Source organism: Abramis brama, assembly GCF_963993115.1.
Source record: "Abramis brama genome assembly, chromosome: 13".
NCBI classification, from domain to species: Eukaryota; Metazoa; Chordata; class Actinopteri; order Cypriniformes; family Leuciscidae; genus Abramis; species Abramis brama.
Genome location: NC_139975.1, coordinates 35,776,771 through 35,796,832, shown reverse-complemented (window position 1 = coordinate 35,796,832; position 20,062 = coordinate 35,776,771). Strand labels below are relative to the sequence as shown.

Below are 20,062 nucleotides of genomic sequence, written 5' to 3'. Positions count from 1 at the left end.
AGACACTGTGTCTATGGTCCCAAATACTGTACCACCTTTTCAGACTATTTACAGTATTGACAGCACTGCACTGTATAGATGCAGGCCCTTGTAATTGCTTGTCCAATTCTGATTTGGTTCGGGCCAGAAATGATATTCGCCTTACAGAATTTCGTCAGCATATCTTGGACAATGAAGACATGTTCAACAATGTGGGATCCATAAGTTTGCCGACTATTGCACGCATACTGAAAAGGCACCAGGTATCTATAAAACAACTATACCGTGTGCCTTTCGAAAGAAATGCAGACAGAGTGAAGCAAATGAGGACTGAGTATGTTCAGGTAAGTTCAGTTTCAAGATGGCTGTTTTAAAAACATTCCCAAAAATTCTACATTGTACAGTAATCTCTAAATCTCTTTCCAAAATGTATTTTTAGAGGATGATGGAGCTGGATGCTGATGACGACCATCACAAATTCATATATTTGGATGAGGCAGGTTTTAATCTGGCCAAGACAAGGAGGAGAGGTCGGAATTTCATTGGCCAGCGGGCAACCATCCAAGTACCTGGACAACGTGGGGCCAACATTACCATGTGTGCGGCTATATCAGAAGATGGTGTGGTGGGACGCAGACCTCATATTGGACCATATAATGCAGCTCTCCGTGTCACCTTTCTTGATCAGCTCAATCAGGTTTGTAGAGCTGAAGGTGTGACCTATGTCATTGTGTGGGACAATGTCAGGTTTTATCATGCTCATGTGGTGCAAGCATGGTTTCAGGCCCATGCACAATTTACCACCCTGTATTTACCCCCATACTCTCCCTTCCTTAACCCGATTGAGGAATTTTTCTCCGCACGGAGATGGAAGGTTCATGATAGGCACCCTCATGAACAAGTCACTCTTCTCCAGGCCATGGATGACGCCTGCAATGACATCACAGCAGACCAGTGTCAGGCCTGGATTCGCCATGCCCGAAGGTTTTTTCCAAGATGTTTGGCTAATGAAAACATCCATTGTGATGTAGATGAGAACCTGTGGCCAAATCCACAACACAGAGTTGATGACAATGTAGAAGTACAGTAATCACTCCTGTTTTGTTTCTTACAGTGCAAGCAAGTTGAGGAACACTGCATTTGATGTTTTACAGTACTGTCTTTTCTTTTCTATTTCATAGCTAATTATTTTTGCTTTGATTCAAATAAACCTATGTTGTGATTATACTGTTGTGTTTTGCATCAATATATTACAAACTTTGTTCACTGATTCCACTGTGTCTGTAGTATTCTCTCTACTACTGCAGTACTTTTACAGAGATGTATTTACTGTACTTGTAGTACCATAATGAAACCCGTATCACCTATTTTGTTCTACAATATTTAATGATTGTACGAACAATGACACAGTGAAACTATCGGTTGCTTGTGTGTGGGTGATCTATAGTTATGTTTCAATGGTATTTCACAGTAAATTTGTTTTTTGAACCAGTGATTGTGCAAGTGCAAGATTTCTTTAAAGATGTGAATGCACAATGCAATGTTTTGAACATTAGACAGCCTGTGTTACAAGTGATAACCGTTTTGAGTTTTGTGTCTAGAGTTTTGAAAAATGACATCAAGGTTCTGAAAATAGTAGCAAAGTGATTGTAAAAAACTGTAAAATTGATTGTTATGGTATTACACGGTCTCGGTTTCCAACTGAAAGCTTCGAGGCTGCAGATAGTCTACCTAACAATTAATCTAACAGGAGTAAAAAAATAAAATAAAATAAAAAAACCCAGACCATTTATGATATTCTGCTCTTGATATGGTTTGGGGACCTCCTTCCTATATTCACCTGTTTTATTGTGTCTTTCCAAGATTTGAGGGAGAAAACAGAACAGCTTTAATATGCAACATTTATTTATGGATTAAAACATTACACATTCAGGTCATAATGAATGAGACATGAGTAGCTGACTAAAGGTCTGTCAAGCTGAAGCCTCCATATCTTCATCCTCTGGATCACATGGGCCTTCATTCTGGATCAAGATTTGAGTGCCTGATTCCCTAAAAAGAGAGATTAAATTGAAGATTAAAGTTTGAAAGTTACAGACTCTAAACTATTTTTAAACCTACAGTACTTTATTTTAAAATACATGCATTTTTAAACTCACTTGATGGCAACACACAGTTCGCATTCATTGCCATATGTTATTCCATCGGATCCACACACGGGTTTATACAGCTTTGTGCATGCGTCAGAATCGTCCTTGCAATCAGGCTTGTCACATAAAAAGAAAAAAACTTGAGTTATTTGCACCTGGAGAAAAGCAATTCTACAGCCTTTATTTACTCACCTCTCTTTCTCCATCAGATATGGCCACTGTTTGAGTCAAGAAGGAAAAACAAGGATTAAAGTTTATCATGATATGGCAAGAGGAAATCAAATAACATACATGCTAACTTCTTGTTTGGCCCATACAATGAAAGTCAATATGGTCTAATGTTTTTTTTTTTTTTTTTTTTTTTTTTTTTTTACAAAAACAGAACTAGTCTTTTGTTTTTGTGAACTATACTTAAATCACACTTAAAAATGTCTGAATGTCACTTTTTCATTTGTCTTACTTTAGCAATTATGGTGAATTAATACTCTAAAGAATGTGCAGACTAAACAATCAAACTCTTCATTATGAGCCAAATTAGACTGTTGCTGAGTGTCAGTGTGTATCGCAGGTCCTCATGTGACAAATTACCAACATCCTAATATCAGTTGTTTTGTAAATGAAATCATTACATTACTCACCTAGGACGCAGAGAAGGACGATGATTCCTCGTGCAAACATTATTCACAACCTGAGAGTCAACTCACTGACGATATGATCAGTGATAAAATGATCCGCCTATTTATAGCAATACTGTATATGTCCATCCCACCGATTCATCACACACACACACACACACACACACACATGCACGCATGCACGCACGCATGCACACACACACACTTTTTTTAATTCTTTTTTTATATGATGCATAAATATCTGCAACATTTGTATGAGGCACTAATACAATATACACAATAGGGCCTAAAAGTATCAAAATTTTACCTTTATCATCATCATCAGCCTCAGGGACTCCAGTATTATATGAGTTGTTTGTATTCTCTGTTCAGTGAGGTTTGCAGTTTTTAGCCCTGTTGGACATGTGAGAATACTGAAACCCGTACAATCGTTACTGAGGGATTTCATCACAACATTGTCATGACAATGTGAAAATAAATGTTAGCCTTGGACTTGCATAGCAGTTTTGCATCTTGCCTGACTTTATTCATTTATATTTATATTAGAATTCTTCACATAACGATTGCTAAAATCATATTTAGACATTGGCAGTTTTATACATGTAAATAATATTTTGCATAAGAAGAGATGCAGTTGAAACAGTGCAGCAAGTCCTCAAGTTCAACTCACTATTTCATTATTTCCTAAAATCAACAGCAGTATTTGATGTTCTTTAGTGATTATGAGTCATGAATTATCACCCTGAAGTTTAGCACCTTTGCTAAAGTAGGACAAATGAAAATGAAAAAGTGACATTCAGACATTTTTAAGTGTGATTTAAAGTATAGTTCACAAAAAAAAAATAAAAAAAAATAAATAAATAAAAAAATAAAGCGTTTCAGACACCGGTTCATGCAGAAGCGTTCCCCATAGCGTTCTGACGCAGTGTCTCGTTCCCTGTTCTCAGGGAATATAGGATACAGTCGTAACCTGAGACGTTTTTTAATGCTGTTGTTGTTTTCTTGTTTTTTTTTTTTTTTTTTTTTTAAAAGAAATGAATACTTTTATTCAACAAGGATGCCTTATATTGATCATAAGTGACAGTAAAGAAGACATTTATAATGTTACAAAATCTTTCTATTTCAGATAAATGTTGTTCTTTTGAACTTCCAGATCATCAAAGAATCCTGAAAGAAATTTGTACACAACTGATAATATTGATAATACTGATAATAACAACATTGATAATAATCAGACATTTTTCTTGAGCAGCAAATCATATTAGAATGATTTCTGAAGGATCATGTGACACTGTAGACTGGAGTAATGATGCTGAAAATTCAGCTTTGATCACAGGAATAAAAAAATATTCTTCAAAAATATTAAATTTAAAATAAATGTTTTCTATTTCACAACATCACTGTTTTTGCTGTATTTTGGATCAAATTATTTCAGCATTGGTGAGCAGAAGAGACTTCTTTTGAACTTTTGAATGGTAGTGTAGGTATAAAGTTAAGTAAGTCTTTGTGTAAAGAAAATGTATAGTCAGATTACTTCTTTTAACTTAAACTTGATTTTGTGAAAACAATACATTCAATCATTAAGTTTCCTCACAGTCATTCTCTATAGTTCCCTGTCACGTTCCTCATGATATTCCCAGGGGAGGGTCTTTGTCTCTTCAGGTGTGAATCACAGCATTAATCATGATGATTCACACCTTCCCCGCATACAGCCATTCTGACAATAAGTGTCTTACAAAAGTTAAATGACTATATTGCTTTGTATGAAGGAGTGCTCACAGCGTGTCCTAACTACACGCGATGCGACGCCGCGACACGTGATAAAAGGTTATTCTCCATGTTAATCAGAGTGTTTGTCCTAAACAGCCGCAACGGCGACACGCGACGATTCTATTTTAGAAACGGTTTCTATTTTTCTGTGATGTCGCGCTGGAACAACAGACACAAAGTGTGCCAATGATAATCTCAGGTACTGTTTATGTGCTTTATTTAATGATAAAAGCGTGAAATGTGACTTTGAATGTCATTTAGTGCTCCAGCTTTGTAGCTGTAAAAGCAACAATGGATAATTCACCTCAGATCTCGAAATTAAACAAATGGAAACAAGAACGTTCAAACTGTGAACAAACAAGTGTATTATTTGACAAAGATTGTTTTAGTAACTCAGTAGCATATGTATTTTTAATAATGTTTTAAAACTGTGGGTTTTGATTTATTTTTATGCATCTCGCAGTCGCATCGCGTCTAGTGTGGACAGACAAATTATTTGTTGCTGGAATCTTATCGTATCGCGTCTGGTTAGGACACGGTGTCGGGATGGTTTTCACATTGTTTTGAAGAAAAAACTCTAAGCAACAAAATCCAGTTTTGAAAAGCCTTGTGAACAAATGTTTAGGCTACTATGTGTTATATGGCCTAATTTCAGTGACTTATTTTTTTTTTTAACCATGCATAAACGTTATTTTCTCAAAACTACAAATTTAGATTTATATGTTGCTCATATATTACTGTAGCCCTGTTTGTGCAGTCTAGACTTCAGCCATTAATATGTTTTTAAGCAACTGAAAAAGCACAAATGTCAGGGTACGTCAAAACTTCTTCGGGGCCCCAAAATACCCTTAGGGCCGAGAGGGTTAATCAACTCTTCTTGATGGGCCGCTGGTTTTTGAATAGCCCCACTACTTGAAGCTAAGACTGGCACATTCTTTTCACCTTCCTCTGACCAGGTAATCGCCGCTTCTATCACATCCTTGAAAGATATACCCCACTGTTCCTTAATGGTCCTTTTCAAACAAACCCAAAACCAGTTCCTCCAGAACAACTTCTGGTTGAGGAACACAACTGCAGTCCCTTTTCAAGACCCTCTCCAACTTTTCCAGAAGAGCATAAGTATATGCCTTAACCGTCTCTCCTGGTCTCTGAGTGGTTTTATAAAACTCCCTCAGTAGAGTACCAACTGGTGTTCTGTCGCTGTACGTGTCAAGGAGCACCTCAAATATAATGTCTGGATCATTTTCCGCTTCACCCAGTATCAAATCTACAGTTATCTTCCCCTTTAAGGTGCTGTTTAAGAAGTTCAACTTGATCCTCCTCGGGTATTGTGGGACAAGAGGAAGGTGGATCTCACTTGATCAATCCATTCCTCCACATCTTGTTCCCCTGATATACAACTGAAATCAGAAAGCTTTCTCTCTCGAGGGATATAAATGGCTGGGGTTACTTTTCTGTGGCAGCTTTTGCTAATGCCAAGGCCTCACGCTGACCTTTTCTGGCTAGTAGCAAAGCTTCACCTTGTTCTTGCCATTTTTTGTTAAGTAAATCCACTTTTTTCTGTAAATCTTCCATTATTCAAAGTACTTAGTCCCCACTTACTTATATAACAGGCAAAAATTAATCCTATTCGCAAACGCCAAATGTACCGGGTACTTATGCCCGTCTGACAGGGGTTAAATATCCTGTGGCTCCTTGCCTCCAAATTCAATACGCTCCGTACTATTCTCTCCCTCTGCTGTCACATATCTCATTTCCATATTTAAAAGGTTTTAATTAATTAACCTGTACTTACTTACTATAGAGTTACAGTAGGGTTTGCTTTTGGGGTTAGTTACTTGTAATTATGTATAATTTACTGTTATTATTATAATAAATGTAAATGTAAACGTGTAACTATGTCACCTTAAAATAAAGTTATACCAAGTTTCTTTCTTCTGCTGAACACAAAAGAAGATATTTTGAAGAACGTCTGTAATGAAACAGTTGACGTTAGCCATTGACTAGTAGCCGCCAACTCTGGTTTTTAGTGGTGATTACTGTGTGTTTCCTGCACAGGGTGTGTTAACATTTTCTTATTTCTCAGACTCCACTTTTGACTTTTCTTGTGTAAGGCTGCAATTGTGTAACTTCTTTCCGTTATGTTATCTGCACATCATAGACACACCTAGACAAAACAAGAACTAGGCCTTGGACACACTTATACACTCGCATATCTGACCTCTCTTACTTGTTATTATATTTCTTACTATGCCATATATGGTATACATGTTTGATTAGTTGTGTGTCAACCAGTGGCGAGGCCACATAAGGGCATTCATTTTTTGATTAATTATTTATTCTACCCTTTCAGTCAACAGGTCTTAAAGGAGCCTTTCCTTCTCAGATTAAAGAACATTTCAAAATTTAAAAGAATTTTTTTTTCCACTATAAAATGTTTTCCACTTTGCCTTTTGTGGAATAGAAAGTTTCCATCAATGTCAATAAAGAACCTTTATTTTTAAGAGTGTAGCGCAATTGTTGACAAGAGAGATCAGGCAAACCAGATTTGTATTTTATAATGACATTAAAAGCAAGTCTGAGTTTTCTCAAGAACCAATGAGGTTCATTCTTTTCAGGGGCGGACTGGCCATCTGGTATACATATTCAAATGCGTGCAAAGATGGGTGGTGTTTATGATTATATGTAGTGGGACAGTTTAGATTTTTTTTGTCCCAGTCCAGCCCTGATTCTCATGTTATGTAGCACGGCTGAGCTTTCTCCAGGACCACTGAGGTTCATTCTCATGTTACACAGCATGTTTGAGCTTCAGCAAGAACCATTTTGAATGATACCAAACATGTATAGTGTTGAATGATTATTGTTCACATCAAGAGTTTTGGGTAAATTACAGGTGATCTCCGCATGAGAGAGAGAAGAGATGGGGGAAGAGGAGGTGAAGGGAAGGAGATGTAGATTAAGACGATACTGAGGTGATTGACTCAGTGTTATTGCGTCTTGGGTGGGGATGCTCATTTTGCAAGAGAGAGTTCAAATGTTAATTTCCTTTGTTTTCTCAGCGAGTAGTCCTCTCTTGGCCAGATTGCTCTGCATCTTACAGTTTTTCCAGTCTTACACCAGTGTCTCGGGTCAAAGGCAGTAAAACACCCTGGACAGATGGCCGGTCCATCACAGGGATGACACACTCACACCTAACATCTCCAATTCACCTGTCCTGTATGTCTCTGGATTGTGGGGTAAACCCAGAGGAAACCAACGTCAACACGGAGAAAACATACAAACTCTACGCAGAAAGACTCCTGACACAGCTGGGACTCCAATCCTGCACATACCTGATTATACTATACATGTTGCTGATGGGTTTTAGTTTTTTTTTTGTAATTGTTATTTCTTCAGGAATTGTTGTCTTTTTATTTTTGACAAATAAATTCCTATTTGTAAAGTATTAAAAAATGTATACATTTCTTTCTTTTTTTTTAATTAATAAATTAGTCTTAATTTTTTATCCTACAATGTGTTGCGGTCCCTGGTCTAGGTTAGGCTGTAACATAAATGACAAAACAATAGTTACCCATTTTTCTTTTCGTGTTCTTTGGTTTATTTTCATATCAATATTCTTTCAATTTTAACAACATTTCTTAAAAAAAAAAAAAAAGAAACGACAAAAATAATAATATTTAGCAGCAACATATTCAGGGGTGAGCTAATGCCAAAACAATAAACAAACAGAAACTAACTTTCCCACACAAAAAACTAACTTCCCTACAAACCAAATAAAAGAAACAACATACAATGACATATCTCCTTATTTAACCAATAAACAGGAGAAAAAGTGATGGACTTTTGGCCTACAAAAGCTTCTCCCCCCTCGGCTTCTCAAATAATTAAGGAATACAGATATGATCAACGGGACACTGATGTTTTCACATAATGGGCAAACTGTGTCAAAAGTGTGTAACAGCACTCAGTTAAACACAAAGAAGAGCACAGAAATCCCCATCTATCACACAGCACAGCAACAGTCAGTCAAGAGCAATGACAGAGACAGAGAGCTTCATCCAGAGGAATTTACAGTCCGGGTCTCTTCTCTAGTCCAACAACCAACAGCCTTGCATTACGTCCAGGACCAATCCTAAAGGAGGAAGAGGAGACCGCAGAAACAACAACAGAACCAAAAACTGTTTGGTCAAGATTCATGTTGCTAATGCAGACTGTATGAAGAGTTTTGAAAATGTGGCTTCAGTATTGAAAAATGCTTTTTAAATAAACTAATAAAAATCAATAATAACATCTAAGCCTCGTCATTTTCACCACCTTTATTATATTAAAACTTATGAAAGTATTGGAGAGATGTGCAATGATTGGTGGGTAAGTTTTCCTCTCCAGTTCCTGTGAAGTGATGTGTCGATGTTCCCGTATTAGCTGTTAGCAGGGCCTTCACACGGGTCTTGATCGCTCCCTTCAGATTGAAACATCACTTTAGATGGTATGAGCAGTATTTATTACATGTATTTGAAATATGAATTTAATTACTTTTGAGTATTTTGTAATTTGTATTTTCATTAAATAATATATTAATACTATAATTTGTACACTTCACAGGGCCCTTATGGCCGAATGAAACGCACTTGAGGATTTCAGTGGAGTTTTCTGCACAGGGTGTGTTAATATTAACTTTTTTTCCGTTATGTTATCTGCACATCATAGACTCAAACAAAACAAGAACTAGTCCTTGGACACACTTATACACTCAACGCACATACATTTGAACATCTGACAACTCTTGTTATATTTCTTAATATGCCCTATAAGGCAGAGGTTGATCTTGAGTATATGACTGGATGGCCTGGCCATCGTGGATGAATCTGACCCTTCTTTAATAAAATTGAGTGTTATGGTATTACACGGTCTCGGTTTCTAACTGAAAGCTTCGAGGCTGCAGATAGTCTACCTGACAAATAATCTAACAGGAGTAAAAAAAAAAAAAAAAAAAAAAAGACCATTTATGATATTCTGCTCTTGATATGGTTTGGGGACCTCCTTCCAATATTCACCCGTTTTATTGTGTCCAAGATTTGAGGGAGAAAACAGAACAGCTTTAATACGCAACATTTATTTATGGATTAAACCATTACACATTCAGGTCATAATGAATGAGACATGAGTAGCTGACTAAAGGTCTGTCAAGCTGAATCATCGTGCCCCTGTAACAGGCAATGTAACAGGCAACAGGGGCCCTGTTACTATCTCCAGATCTTCATTCTCTGGATCACATGGGCCTTCATTCTGGATTAAGATTTCATTGCCTGATTCCCTAAAAAGAGAGAGATTAAATTGAAGATTAAAGTTTGAAAGTTACAGACTCTAAACTGTTTTTAAACCTACAGTACTTTATTTTAAAAAACATGCATTTTTAAACTCACTTGATGGCAGCACACAGTTCGCATTCATTGCTGTATGTTATTCCATCGGATCCACACACGGGTGAATACAGCTTTGGGCATGCGTCAGAATCGTCCTTGCAATCAGGCTTGACACATACAAAGAGAAAAAACTTGAGTTATTTGCACCTGAAGGAAAGCAATTCTACAGCCTTTATTTACTCACCGCTCTTACTCCATCAGATATGGTCACTGTTTGAGTCAAGAAGGAAAAACAAGGATTAAAGTTTATCATGATATGGCAAGAGGAAATCAAATAACATACATGCTAACTTCTTGTTTGGCCCATACAATGAAAGTCAATATGGTCTAATGTTGTTGTTTTTTGGACAAAAACAGAACTTTAGTCTTTTGTTTTTGTGAACTATACTTAAATCACACTTAAAAATGTCTGAATGTCACTTTTTCATTTGTCTTACTTTAGCAATTATGGTGAATTAATACTCTAAAGAATGTGCAGACTAAACAATCAAACTCTTCATTATGAGCCAAATTAGACTGTTGCTGAGTGTCAGTGTATCGCAGGTCCTCATGTGACAAATTACCAACATCCTAATATCAGTTGTTTTGTAAATGAAATCATTATATTACTCACCTAGGACGCAGAGAAGGACGATGATTCCTCGTGCAAACATTATTCACAACCTGAGAGTCAACTCACTGACGATATGATCAGTGATAAAATGATCTGGCTACTGTATATGTCCATCCCACCAATTCATCACACACACACACACACACACACACACACACACACACACACACACACACACACACACACACACACACACACACACACACACACACACACACACACACACACACAGAGGTAGGTTTACTCAACACCTTTTTGAACTGCTTAACTGGGGAAATACTTCCTTCAGAGCTTCTTCAAAGAAAATGTTCTGTGCAAATGTTACACATATTATCAAATATTTGGATCTCGTCCAATCCAAGGCTGTTCTTTTTTTTCTTTTTTTTTTTTTAAATATGATGCATAAATATCTGCAACATTTGTATGAGGCACTAATAAAATATACAAAATAGGGCCTAAAAGTATCACAATTTTACCTTTATCATCATCAACCTCAGGGACTCCAGTATTATATGAGTTGTTTGTATTTTCTGTTCAGTGAGGTTTGCAGTTTTTAGCCCTGTTGGACATGTGAGAATACTGAAACCCGTACAATCGTTACTGAGGGATTTCATCACAGCATTGTCATGTCATTGTTCATTATTTCCTAAAATCAACAGCAGTATTTGAGGTTCTTTAGTGATTATGAGTCATGAATTATTACCCTGAAGTTTAGCACCTTTGCTAAAGTAGGACAAATGAAAATGAAAAAGTGACATTTCAGGCATTTTTAAGTGTGATTTAAAGTATAGTTCACAAAAAAGAAATAAATACTAAAGCGTTTCAGACACCGGTTCACGCAGAAGCGTTCCCCATAGCGTTCTGACGCAGTGTCTCGTTCCCTGTTCTCAGGGAACATAGGATACAGTGGTAACCTGAGACGTTTTTTAAAGGGACACCAGGCAAGCCTGAGTGTTTTTTTCTCTATGAAGCTCCCCCTAGTGTCTGGTAGTAAATGCTTTCAAACACACTGTCGTAAAAACGAACTGTTGTCCCTCGCCACGAGCAACCCAGCTGATCAGAGGAACCGGCTATTTCAAAACCAGTTATGTCTACCGAGGTAAGTAAAGTAATATTTTCTTTCCAACTGATGGCGAGTTTTTTATTTATTTATTGTGTTGTCATGCATACTAGTATTTTTACCGGGAACGAACAATATGAACGAGGCGAACTACTGCTTTCGTGTTTTGTTTTTTTGGGAGAGTGGGCATGAGCATAAAAAATATATATATATATCGGAGGCTAATATTTGTCTAAAGTTATATTAGCAAGGTCTATAAGTTCATCTGGTAGAATGACGGTTTACCTTTGCTTGTCTAAGAAAACATCAGAACGTTTTTTCTAGCTCGATCATGATATGTGCAACATGTTTATTGCCTGTTTATGGGGGGGGGGGGGGGGGGCACATGTGTGTTAGCAGCTGCTATTACCTCACGCAGACACACTAAAATGACAGAAACTGTTCTGCCTTTAATGTTAAAACGGAGTCAGACAAAGATGGACAGACTCAAGAAGTGACAACATGTAGAATGCAACAGGATGTCTCTGAATGGTTAGTTGATGAATTTATGTTGCTGATGTGGAGTTAACTATTTCAATTAAGATATTCTGTCATGATAAATCTATAAATCACTCATATAGGAACTATTGTGAGATGCACACAGAGTGACTTTCTATTGCATGTGAAAAGATGTATGCTAAAGTTTGAGCTGACTCACAAATGTACTCTTATACAACAACTTTTCCTCTTCTCAACATGGACTGCGTGTTCCCGGGGGGCGGGTTTATGTAAATTCTAGGGTTAGTGATGTCACTAACCCGGGAGGAATGTCGTGTAGTCCCAACCAGCCGTTTGTTGTAGTCCTTTTCTTTAAAAGCAAATATCTTCCTTTGCTTTGAACTTTGAGTATTGTAACTTTGCAGATGTTGTTTATGCTCAAACAGCAACATTACACACTAACTAAAGTTAGAAAAGTGAAATCATAATCAACCACCCCTTTAACATGAAAATGTTGCCTGGTGTCCCTTTAATGCTGTTGTTGTTTTCTTGTTTTAAAAAAAAGAAATTAATACTTTTATTCAACAAGGATGTCTTATATTGATCATAAGTGACAGTAAAGACATTTATAATGTTACAAAATCTTTCTATTTCAGATAAATGTTGTTCTTTTGAACTTTCAGATCATCAAAGAATCCTGAAAGAAATTTGTACACAACTGATAATATTGATAATACTGATAATAATCTTATTGATAAAATTGATAATAGTCAGACATTTTTCTTGAGCAAGACCTGTACAGCAAGACCTCCAAGCTCCGCTTGCCTGTTTCATCAGTAGCTGAAGAATACAAGGCCACCAAGGCAAGAGCAGTCAGCACGCTGCTCCTGTCAAAGGATGGGAAAGTCCAGAATGCTAGCAGGTCTATCAGGTGCGGCAGGAAGTGGAAGCCCCAAGAAGCGGTGTCGGAAGCTGAAGCACACTGGAAACATCAGGAGATTGTCGGAGTGGTCTGCCAAAGCCGCCTGGGACTTGGACATAACAACACCAAGAGGTGGAGCAAGGCCAACACCAAAGGCAAGAGAGCTTGTGGTGCAGAGGGTCTGAGAGGCAGAAGAAGAACACCGCCGTGTGAAAGCAGTAGGGCTGGCCTCTCAGGGGCAGTGGATGCAGTGGGATCAGGCACTCGAGCGATCACTGTCCTGGAAGGAACTCTGGGAAACCGACCAAGACAAGCTGACTTTCTTACTACGTGCTGTAGCTCAGTGGTTCCCAAACCTGTCCTGAAGGACCCCCAACACTGCACGTTTTCTTTGTCTCCCTAATCAAACACACCTGATTCAACTCATCAGCTCATTATCACATGGGTTAATGAGCTGATGAGTTGAATCAGGTGTGTTTGATTAGGGAGACAAAGAAAACGTGCAGTGTTGGGGGTCCTTCAGGACAGGTTTGGGAACCACTGCTGTAGCTGACCTCTTGCCAACCCCAAATAATTTAAAGATCTGGGGCAAGGAAGAAGATCCATCATGCAAGCACTGTGGAGAAGTGCCATGTACACTGAACCATATCTTGACGGCATGCCCCAAAGCACTGGGAGATGGGCGATACAGGTGAACATGAAAAGGTCCTGACAGAAGTCGCCAAATGGGTGGATCTGCAGAGGGTCAAAGCCAACAACAATCTGGCACCACTGTCTCCCAAATTCTTCAACCCACCATCCATTCTACAGTGTGCTTTTGACTTGGAGATGCAAGTGGACCTGGGAAGTAGGCTTGTCTTCCCACAAGACATCGCAGCGACCTCACTCCGTCCGGATCTGGTCCTGATTTCCAGGAGCATCAAGACCATCTTAATAGCTGAACTTACGGTGCCATGGGAGGACAGGCTAGCTATCTTGCATCAAATCAAGAAGGATAAGTACCAGGACTTGATCGATGAGGCTCTTACCAAAGGATGGCACGCAACCATGTTTCCCATCGAAGTCGGCTGTCGTGGTTTCCCAGCAACATCTTTGCGCTATTTCCTACAGAAGGTTGGCCTGGATCCAAAACATCTGAAGAAAGCCACCAGGGAGATAGCTTTGGCAGCCAAGACTAGCTCAAGATGGTTGTGGCTGAAGAGAGCCCACAGTTGGAACCCCTCTGCAGGCAAAGGCTAAATGCTCTTTGCTGCCCCACTCAGGTGAAGCGTACAGGTCAAGGGGCGAAACGCTAGTGAACCTGAGACACCTGCTGACGATGCAGAGGGGTCCTCAACAATGTGGATGCTCCACCCACCTTCTCACCGTGGAATACCATCACATAGACACCATATCCAAGTAGCTCTTGCAATTCCTGCTAGTAGCAAAGCATCTTTGATGTTTATCTCACCTTGAGCAGCAAATCATATTAGAATGATTTCTGAAGGATTATTTATAGTATAGTGTCCTAACTACACGCGACGCCGCGACACGCGATAAAAGGTTATTTTCCATGTTAATCAGAGTTTTTGTCCTAACCAGCCGCAACGGCGACACGCGACACTCGACGATTCTATTTTAGAAACGGTTTCTATTTTTCTACGACGTTGCGCTGGAACAACAAACACAAAGTGTGGCAATGATAATCTCAGGTACTGTTTATGGGTTTTATTTAATGTTAAAAGCATGTAATGTGACTTTGAATATCATTTAGTGCTCCAGCTTTGTAGCTGTAAAAGCAACAATGGATAATTCACCTCAGATCTTGAAATTAAACAAATGAAAACAAGAACGTTTTTCAATCTGTGAACAAACAAGTGTATTATTTGACAAAGATTGTTTTAGTAACTCAGTAGCATATGTATTTTTAATAATGTTTAAATGGTGTAATTTTTGTGAATTTGATTATGTAGCTACTTATCTACTTTCTTGCGATTGCCATCAAGATTACTCTCTGGTGCTGTGCACTCGCCGCCAGACATGCTGTTCTGATTGGCTGTGGGTTTTGATTGATTTTGACGCATCTCGCAGTCGCGTCGCATCTAGTGTGGACAGACAAATTATTTGTCGCTGGAATCTTATCGTATCGCGTCTGGTTAGGACACGGTGTCAGGATGGTTTTCACATTGTTTTGAAGAAAAAACTCTAAGCAACAAAATCCAGTTTTGAAAAGCCTTGTGAACAAATGTTTAGGCTACTATGTGTTATATGGCCTAATTTCAGTGACTTTTTTTTTTTTTTGCATAAACTTTATTTTCTCAAAACCACAAATTTTGATGTATATGTTGCTCATATATTACTGTAGCCCTGTTTGTGCAGTCTAGACTTCAGCCATTAATATGTTTTTAAGAAACTGAAAAAGCACAAATGTCAGGGTACGTCAAAACTTCTTCGGGGCCCCAAAATACCCTTAGGGCCGAGAGGGTTAATCAACTCTTCTTGATGGGCCGCTGGTTTTTGAATAGCCCCACTACTTGAAGCTAAGCTGGCACATTCTTTTCACCTTCCTCTGACCAGGTAATCGCCGCTTCTATCACATCCTTGAAAGATATACCCCACTGTTCCTTAATGGTCCTTTTCAAACAAACCCAAAACCAGTTCCTCCAGAACAACTTCTGGTTGAGGAACACAACTGCAGTCCCTTTTCAAGACCCTCTCCAACTTTTCCAGAAGAGCATAAGTATATGCCTTAACCGTCTCTCCTGGTCTCTGAGTGGTTTTATAAAACTCCCTCAGTAGAGTACCAACTGGTGTTCTGTCGCCGTACGTGTCAAGGAGCACCTCAAATATAATGTCTGGATCATTTTCCGCTTCACCCAGTATCAACTTTACAGTTAGCTTCCCCTTTAAGGTGCTGTTTAAGAAGTTCAACTTGATCCTCCTCGGGTATTGTGGGACAAGAGGAAGGTGGATCTCACTTGATCAATCCATTCCTCCACATCTTGTTCCCCTGATATACAACTGAAATCAGAAAGCTTTCTCTCTCGAGGGATATAAATGGCTGGGGTTACTTTTCTGTGGCAGCTTTTGCTAATGCCAAGGCCTCACGCTGACCTTCTCTGGCTAGTAGCAAAGCTTCACCTTGTTCTTGCCATTTTTTGTTAAGTAAATCCACTTCTTTCTGTAAATCTTCCATTTTTCAAAGTACTTAGTCCCCACTTACTTATATAACAGGCAAAAATTAATCCTATTCGCGAGGGTTAAATATCCTGTGGCTCCTTGCCTCCAAATTCAATACGCTCCGTACTATTCTCTCCCTCTGCTGTCACATATCTCATTTCCATATTTAAAAGGTTTTAATTAATTAACCTGTACTTATTACTATAGAGTATCAGTAGGGTTTGCTTTTGGGGTTAGTTACTTGTAATTATGTATAATTTACTGTTATTATTATAGTAAATGTAAACGTGTAACTATGTCACCCTAAAATAAATGTGGCAGAGTGGGGGACAAAAGCAATCTAGCAGCAAGGAAGTTCACATTAAATAAACTCTAATAAGATTTACAATGTAGCCAACTACGCCACCTCGGGACTTTCACCTAAGGATATACTCAGACAACACAGGTTCATTCTTCACAAAGAGGACTGAGACGGTTCTGACAATTAAAATAAACAATTTATTACATAAAATCTTCTCACATTGAAAAAAACCCCACCACATTCACTAATAAATACCTTCCAAACATTTACCTCTTAATTGCCTACATGTAAATACAAAAAGGAAGGCATTTAAAATAAAAAAGAAAAAGAAAGAAAAAAAGAATCTCTGAGCCACCTTGTAAGTAATCACTCACTACACCCACACGCTAGTGTCCCACACTACAAAGGCAATGAAACAAATCCATACTCAAGTGTGTTTAAAGGAATAGTTCACTTTAAAATGAAAATTCTGTCATCATATACTCACCCTCATGTTGTTTCAAACCTGTATGAATTTCTTTCTTCTGCTGAACAGAAAGGAAGATATTTAGAAGAATGTCAGTAACCAGACAGTTTCTGGGTCCCATTGACTTCCATAGTATATTTTTTTCCTACATGATTATGAAGGTATGTAAGTTAGTATATGATGACAGAATTTTCATTTTAAAGTGAACTATTCCTTTAACACTACACCCCAAATGGAGGTGGGCCAAATACCCCCCTTCAGATGTCCCAGAGAGAACCCACTTAAATTACAAATTCCATAAAAATAAATAGACAAAACACAGCAAAATTATAAGGGAGACAAAAACAGCAGCGTAGTTTGGGTCCGTGTATCCTGCTGATTACAGATGCACTTACACGGCTCTGAGCTGGAAGCACGCCGTTAGGCAGGCACCCCCAACTGCGTCAGGACAACGTATATAAAATGACTGCATGCTGCAACATGCCCTCACTGCACTGTAGCGACTGAGATTGGACAAATAAGCGACCCAAACTACACGACTCCATCAGGAAACAAGAGAGTAACCAGAAACAGCTAAACACAAATCTGAATAGGGTGTCTTGCTTTTATTATAAGTGCAATCATGATAATGATTAACCAGCCGGTATCTGACACAGCTGAGTCTATGGGGAAATTATTCACATTCTCCACCAGGGGGAGTAACGGAGGGAAATACCCAATCTGCTACATAAAGTTATACCAAGTTTCTTTCTTCTGCTGAACACAAAAGAAGATATTTTGAAGAACGTCTGTAATCAAACAGTTGACGTTAGCCATTGACTAGTAGCCGCCAACTCTGGTTTTTAGTGGTGATTACTGTGTGTTTCCTGCACAGGGTGTGTTAACATTTTCTTATTTCTCAGACTCCACTTTTGACTTTTCTTGTGTAAGGCTGCAATTGTGTAACTTCTTTCCGTTATGTTATCTGCACATCATAGACACACCTAGACAAAACAAGAACTAGGCCTTGGACACACTTATACACTCGCATATCTGACCTCTCTTACTTGTTATTATATTTCTTACTATGCCATATATGGTATACATGTTTGATTAGTTGTGTGTCAACCAGTGGCGAGGCCACATAAGGGCCAGAGTGGCAATCAAAGGTTTCAGAATGGTCTGGAAATTACTGCAAAATAATCATATCTGTTCTGTGGATAATTTTTTAATGTGTTTTATTACAAATACAGGTAACACTTTATAATAACGTTCAGTTGTAAGGCATTTATAAGTGGTTTGTTAATGATGAACTAATCATTTACAGAACATTCATAAATGATTAGCAAGTGATATACTAACATTTTATGTATGTTTTGTAAATTCCATTACAAGTCATTTACTAGTGATTAGTAAATGATTAATTAATTATTTACGAAACATGACTATGCGTTCATAAATTATTAATAAGTGATATATTAATTATTGTATGTATATTTTGTAGATTCAGTTAGAAGTCATTTACAATTGATTAGTAAATGATTAAATAATCATATACAAAAGTTTAATAAATAATGTATTTTTTGTATGTATGTAGCATAATAGTTTACACTTTAGATTAGGGGATGCAGAAAGTGTTGTAAATGATTTATTCATGCGTTTACACATCATCTATAACAGGTGTTGAACACTGTAGTGTGTAGTGTAGTGTAGTGTAGTGTGTACTGCAGTGTAAGTGCTGACTGGTGAGGGTATAGACAGCTGTCTTCTGTAGTGTAGTGTACTGTAGTGTGTAGTGTAGTGTGTACTGCAGTGTAAGTGCTGACTGGTGAGGGTATAGACAGCTGTCTTCTGTAGTGTAGTATGTACTGCAGTGTAAGTGCTGACTGGTGAGGGTATAGACAGCTGTCTTCTTTAGTGTAGTGTACTGCAGTGTGTAGTGTAGTGTGTACTGCAGTGTAAGTGCTGACTGGTGAGGGTATAGACAGCTGTCTTCTCTGAAACACATGGAGTCTTTAACCACTGTGCACCTGATGTGAGCAAAACATTAAAAAAAAAGTAACATAATTTATTAAACATTTATGAAACGCATAGTCATGTTTTGTAAATGATTAGTTCATTATTAACTAATCAATTGTAAATGACTTCTAACTGAATCTACAAAACATACATAAAATAATGAACATATCACTAATTAATCATTTATGAACGCATAGTCATGTTTTGTAAATGATTAGTTAATCATTAAGTAATCAATTGTGAATGACTTGCAACGGAATTTACAAAATATACATAAAATGTTAGTATATCACTTGCTAATCATTTATGAATGTTCTGTAAATGATTAGTTCATCATTAACCAACCACTTATAAATGCCTTACAACTGAACATTATTATAAAGTGTTACCAAGAACCTTTATTTGTAAGAGTGTAGCGCAACTGTTGACAAGAGAGATCAGGCAAACCTCAAGAACCAATGAGGTTCATTCTCGTGTGTTACGCAGTGAGTCTGAGTTTTCTCAAGAACCAATGAGGTTCATTCTCGTGTGTTACGCAGTGAGTCTGAGTTTTCTCAAGAACCAATGAGGTTCATTCTTTTCAGGGGCGGACTGGCCATCTGGTATACATATTCAAGGGCGTTCAAAGATGGGTGGTGTTTATGATTATATGTAGTGGGACAGTTTTTTTTGTCCCAGTCCAGCCCTGATTCTCATGTTATGTAGCACGGCTGAGCTTTCTCCAGGACCACTGAGGTTCATTCTTGTGTGTTACACAGCATGTTTGAGCTTCAGCAAGAACCATTTTGAATGATACCAAACATGTATAGTGTTGAATGATAATTGTTCACATCAAGAGTTTTGGGTAAATTTCAGGTGATCTCCGCATGCGAGAGAGAAGAGATGGGGGAAGAGGAGGTGAAGGGAAGGAGATGTAGATTAAAATCAATAATAACATCTAAGCCTCGTCATTTTCACCACCTTTATTATATTAAAACTTATGAAAGTATTGGAGAGATGTGCAATGATTGGTGGGTAAGTTTTCCTCTCCAGTTCCTGTGAAGTGATGTGTCGATGTTCCCGTATTAGCTGTTAGCAGGGCCTTCACACGGGTCTTGATCGCTCCCTTC

General features: G+C 38.1%; 2 protein-coding genes across 11 annotated transcripts in view; both read right to left on the bottom strand.

Moving 5' to 3' along the window:
• Positions 1-1,862: 1,862 nt before the first annotated feature.
• LOC311094456 (serine protease inhibitor Kazal-type 1-like) lies at positions 1,863-2,898 on the bottom strand. The gene is made up of 4 exons (XM_084132429.1): positions 2,768-2,898; positions 2,322-2,347; positions 2,139-2,245; positions 1,863-2,031 (listed from the first exon to the last, which is right to left on the bottom strand). The coding sequence occupies exons 1-4, from the start codon at positions 2,805-2,807 to the stop codon at positions 1,953-1,955; spliced, it is 252 nt and encodes an 83-aa protein (XP_083988555.1). The 5' UTR covers positions 2,808-2,898; the 3' UTR covers positions 1,863-1,952.
• A 6,733-nt stretch (positions 2,899-9,631) lies between these two features.
• LOC311094454 (serine protease inhibitor Kazal-type 1-like) overlaps positions 9,632-20,062 on the bottom strand; it is a 129,884-nt gene continuing 119,453 nt past the window's right edge. For 6 of the 10 annotated variants that reach the window (XM_084132422.1, XM_084132420.1, XM_084132417.1 and 3 more), the window contains exon 4: positions 9,632-9,848. In XM_084132422.1, the coding sequence (XP_083988548.1) occupies positions 9,728-9,848 (121 nt within the window). In that variant the 3' untranslated portion in view covers positions 9,632-9,727. Of the gene's footprint in view, positions 9,849-9,957; positions 11,957-20,062 lie in introns of those variants that run through there. The other 4 variants (XR_014608668.1, XR_014608669.1, XR_014608666.1 and 1 more) reach the window with 4 other exon arrangements.

What these genes read in the sequence shown, in the direction of transcription:
- LOC311094456 (XM_084132429.1), bottom strand. Translation starts at nt 2,807, where the DNA reads ATGTTTGCACGAGGAATCATCGTCCTTCTCTGCGTCCTAG. An exon ending in TATCTGATGGAGAAAGAGAG is followed by an intron (nt 2,246 to 2,321) that starts GTGAGTAAATAA and finishes TTATGTGACAAG; the next exon opens with CCTGATTGCAAGGACGATTC. An exon ending in GAACTGTGTGTTGCCATCAA is followed by an intron (nt 2,032 to 2,138) that starts GTGAGTTTAAAA and finishes CTCTCTTTTTAG; the next exon opens with GGAATCAGGCACTCAAATCT.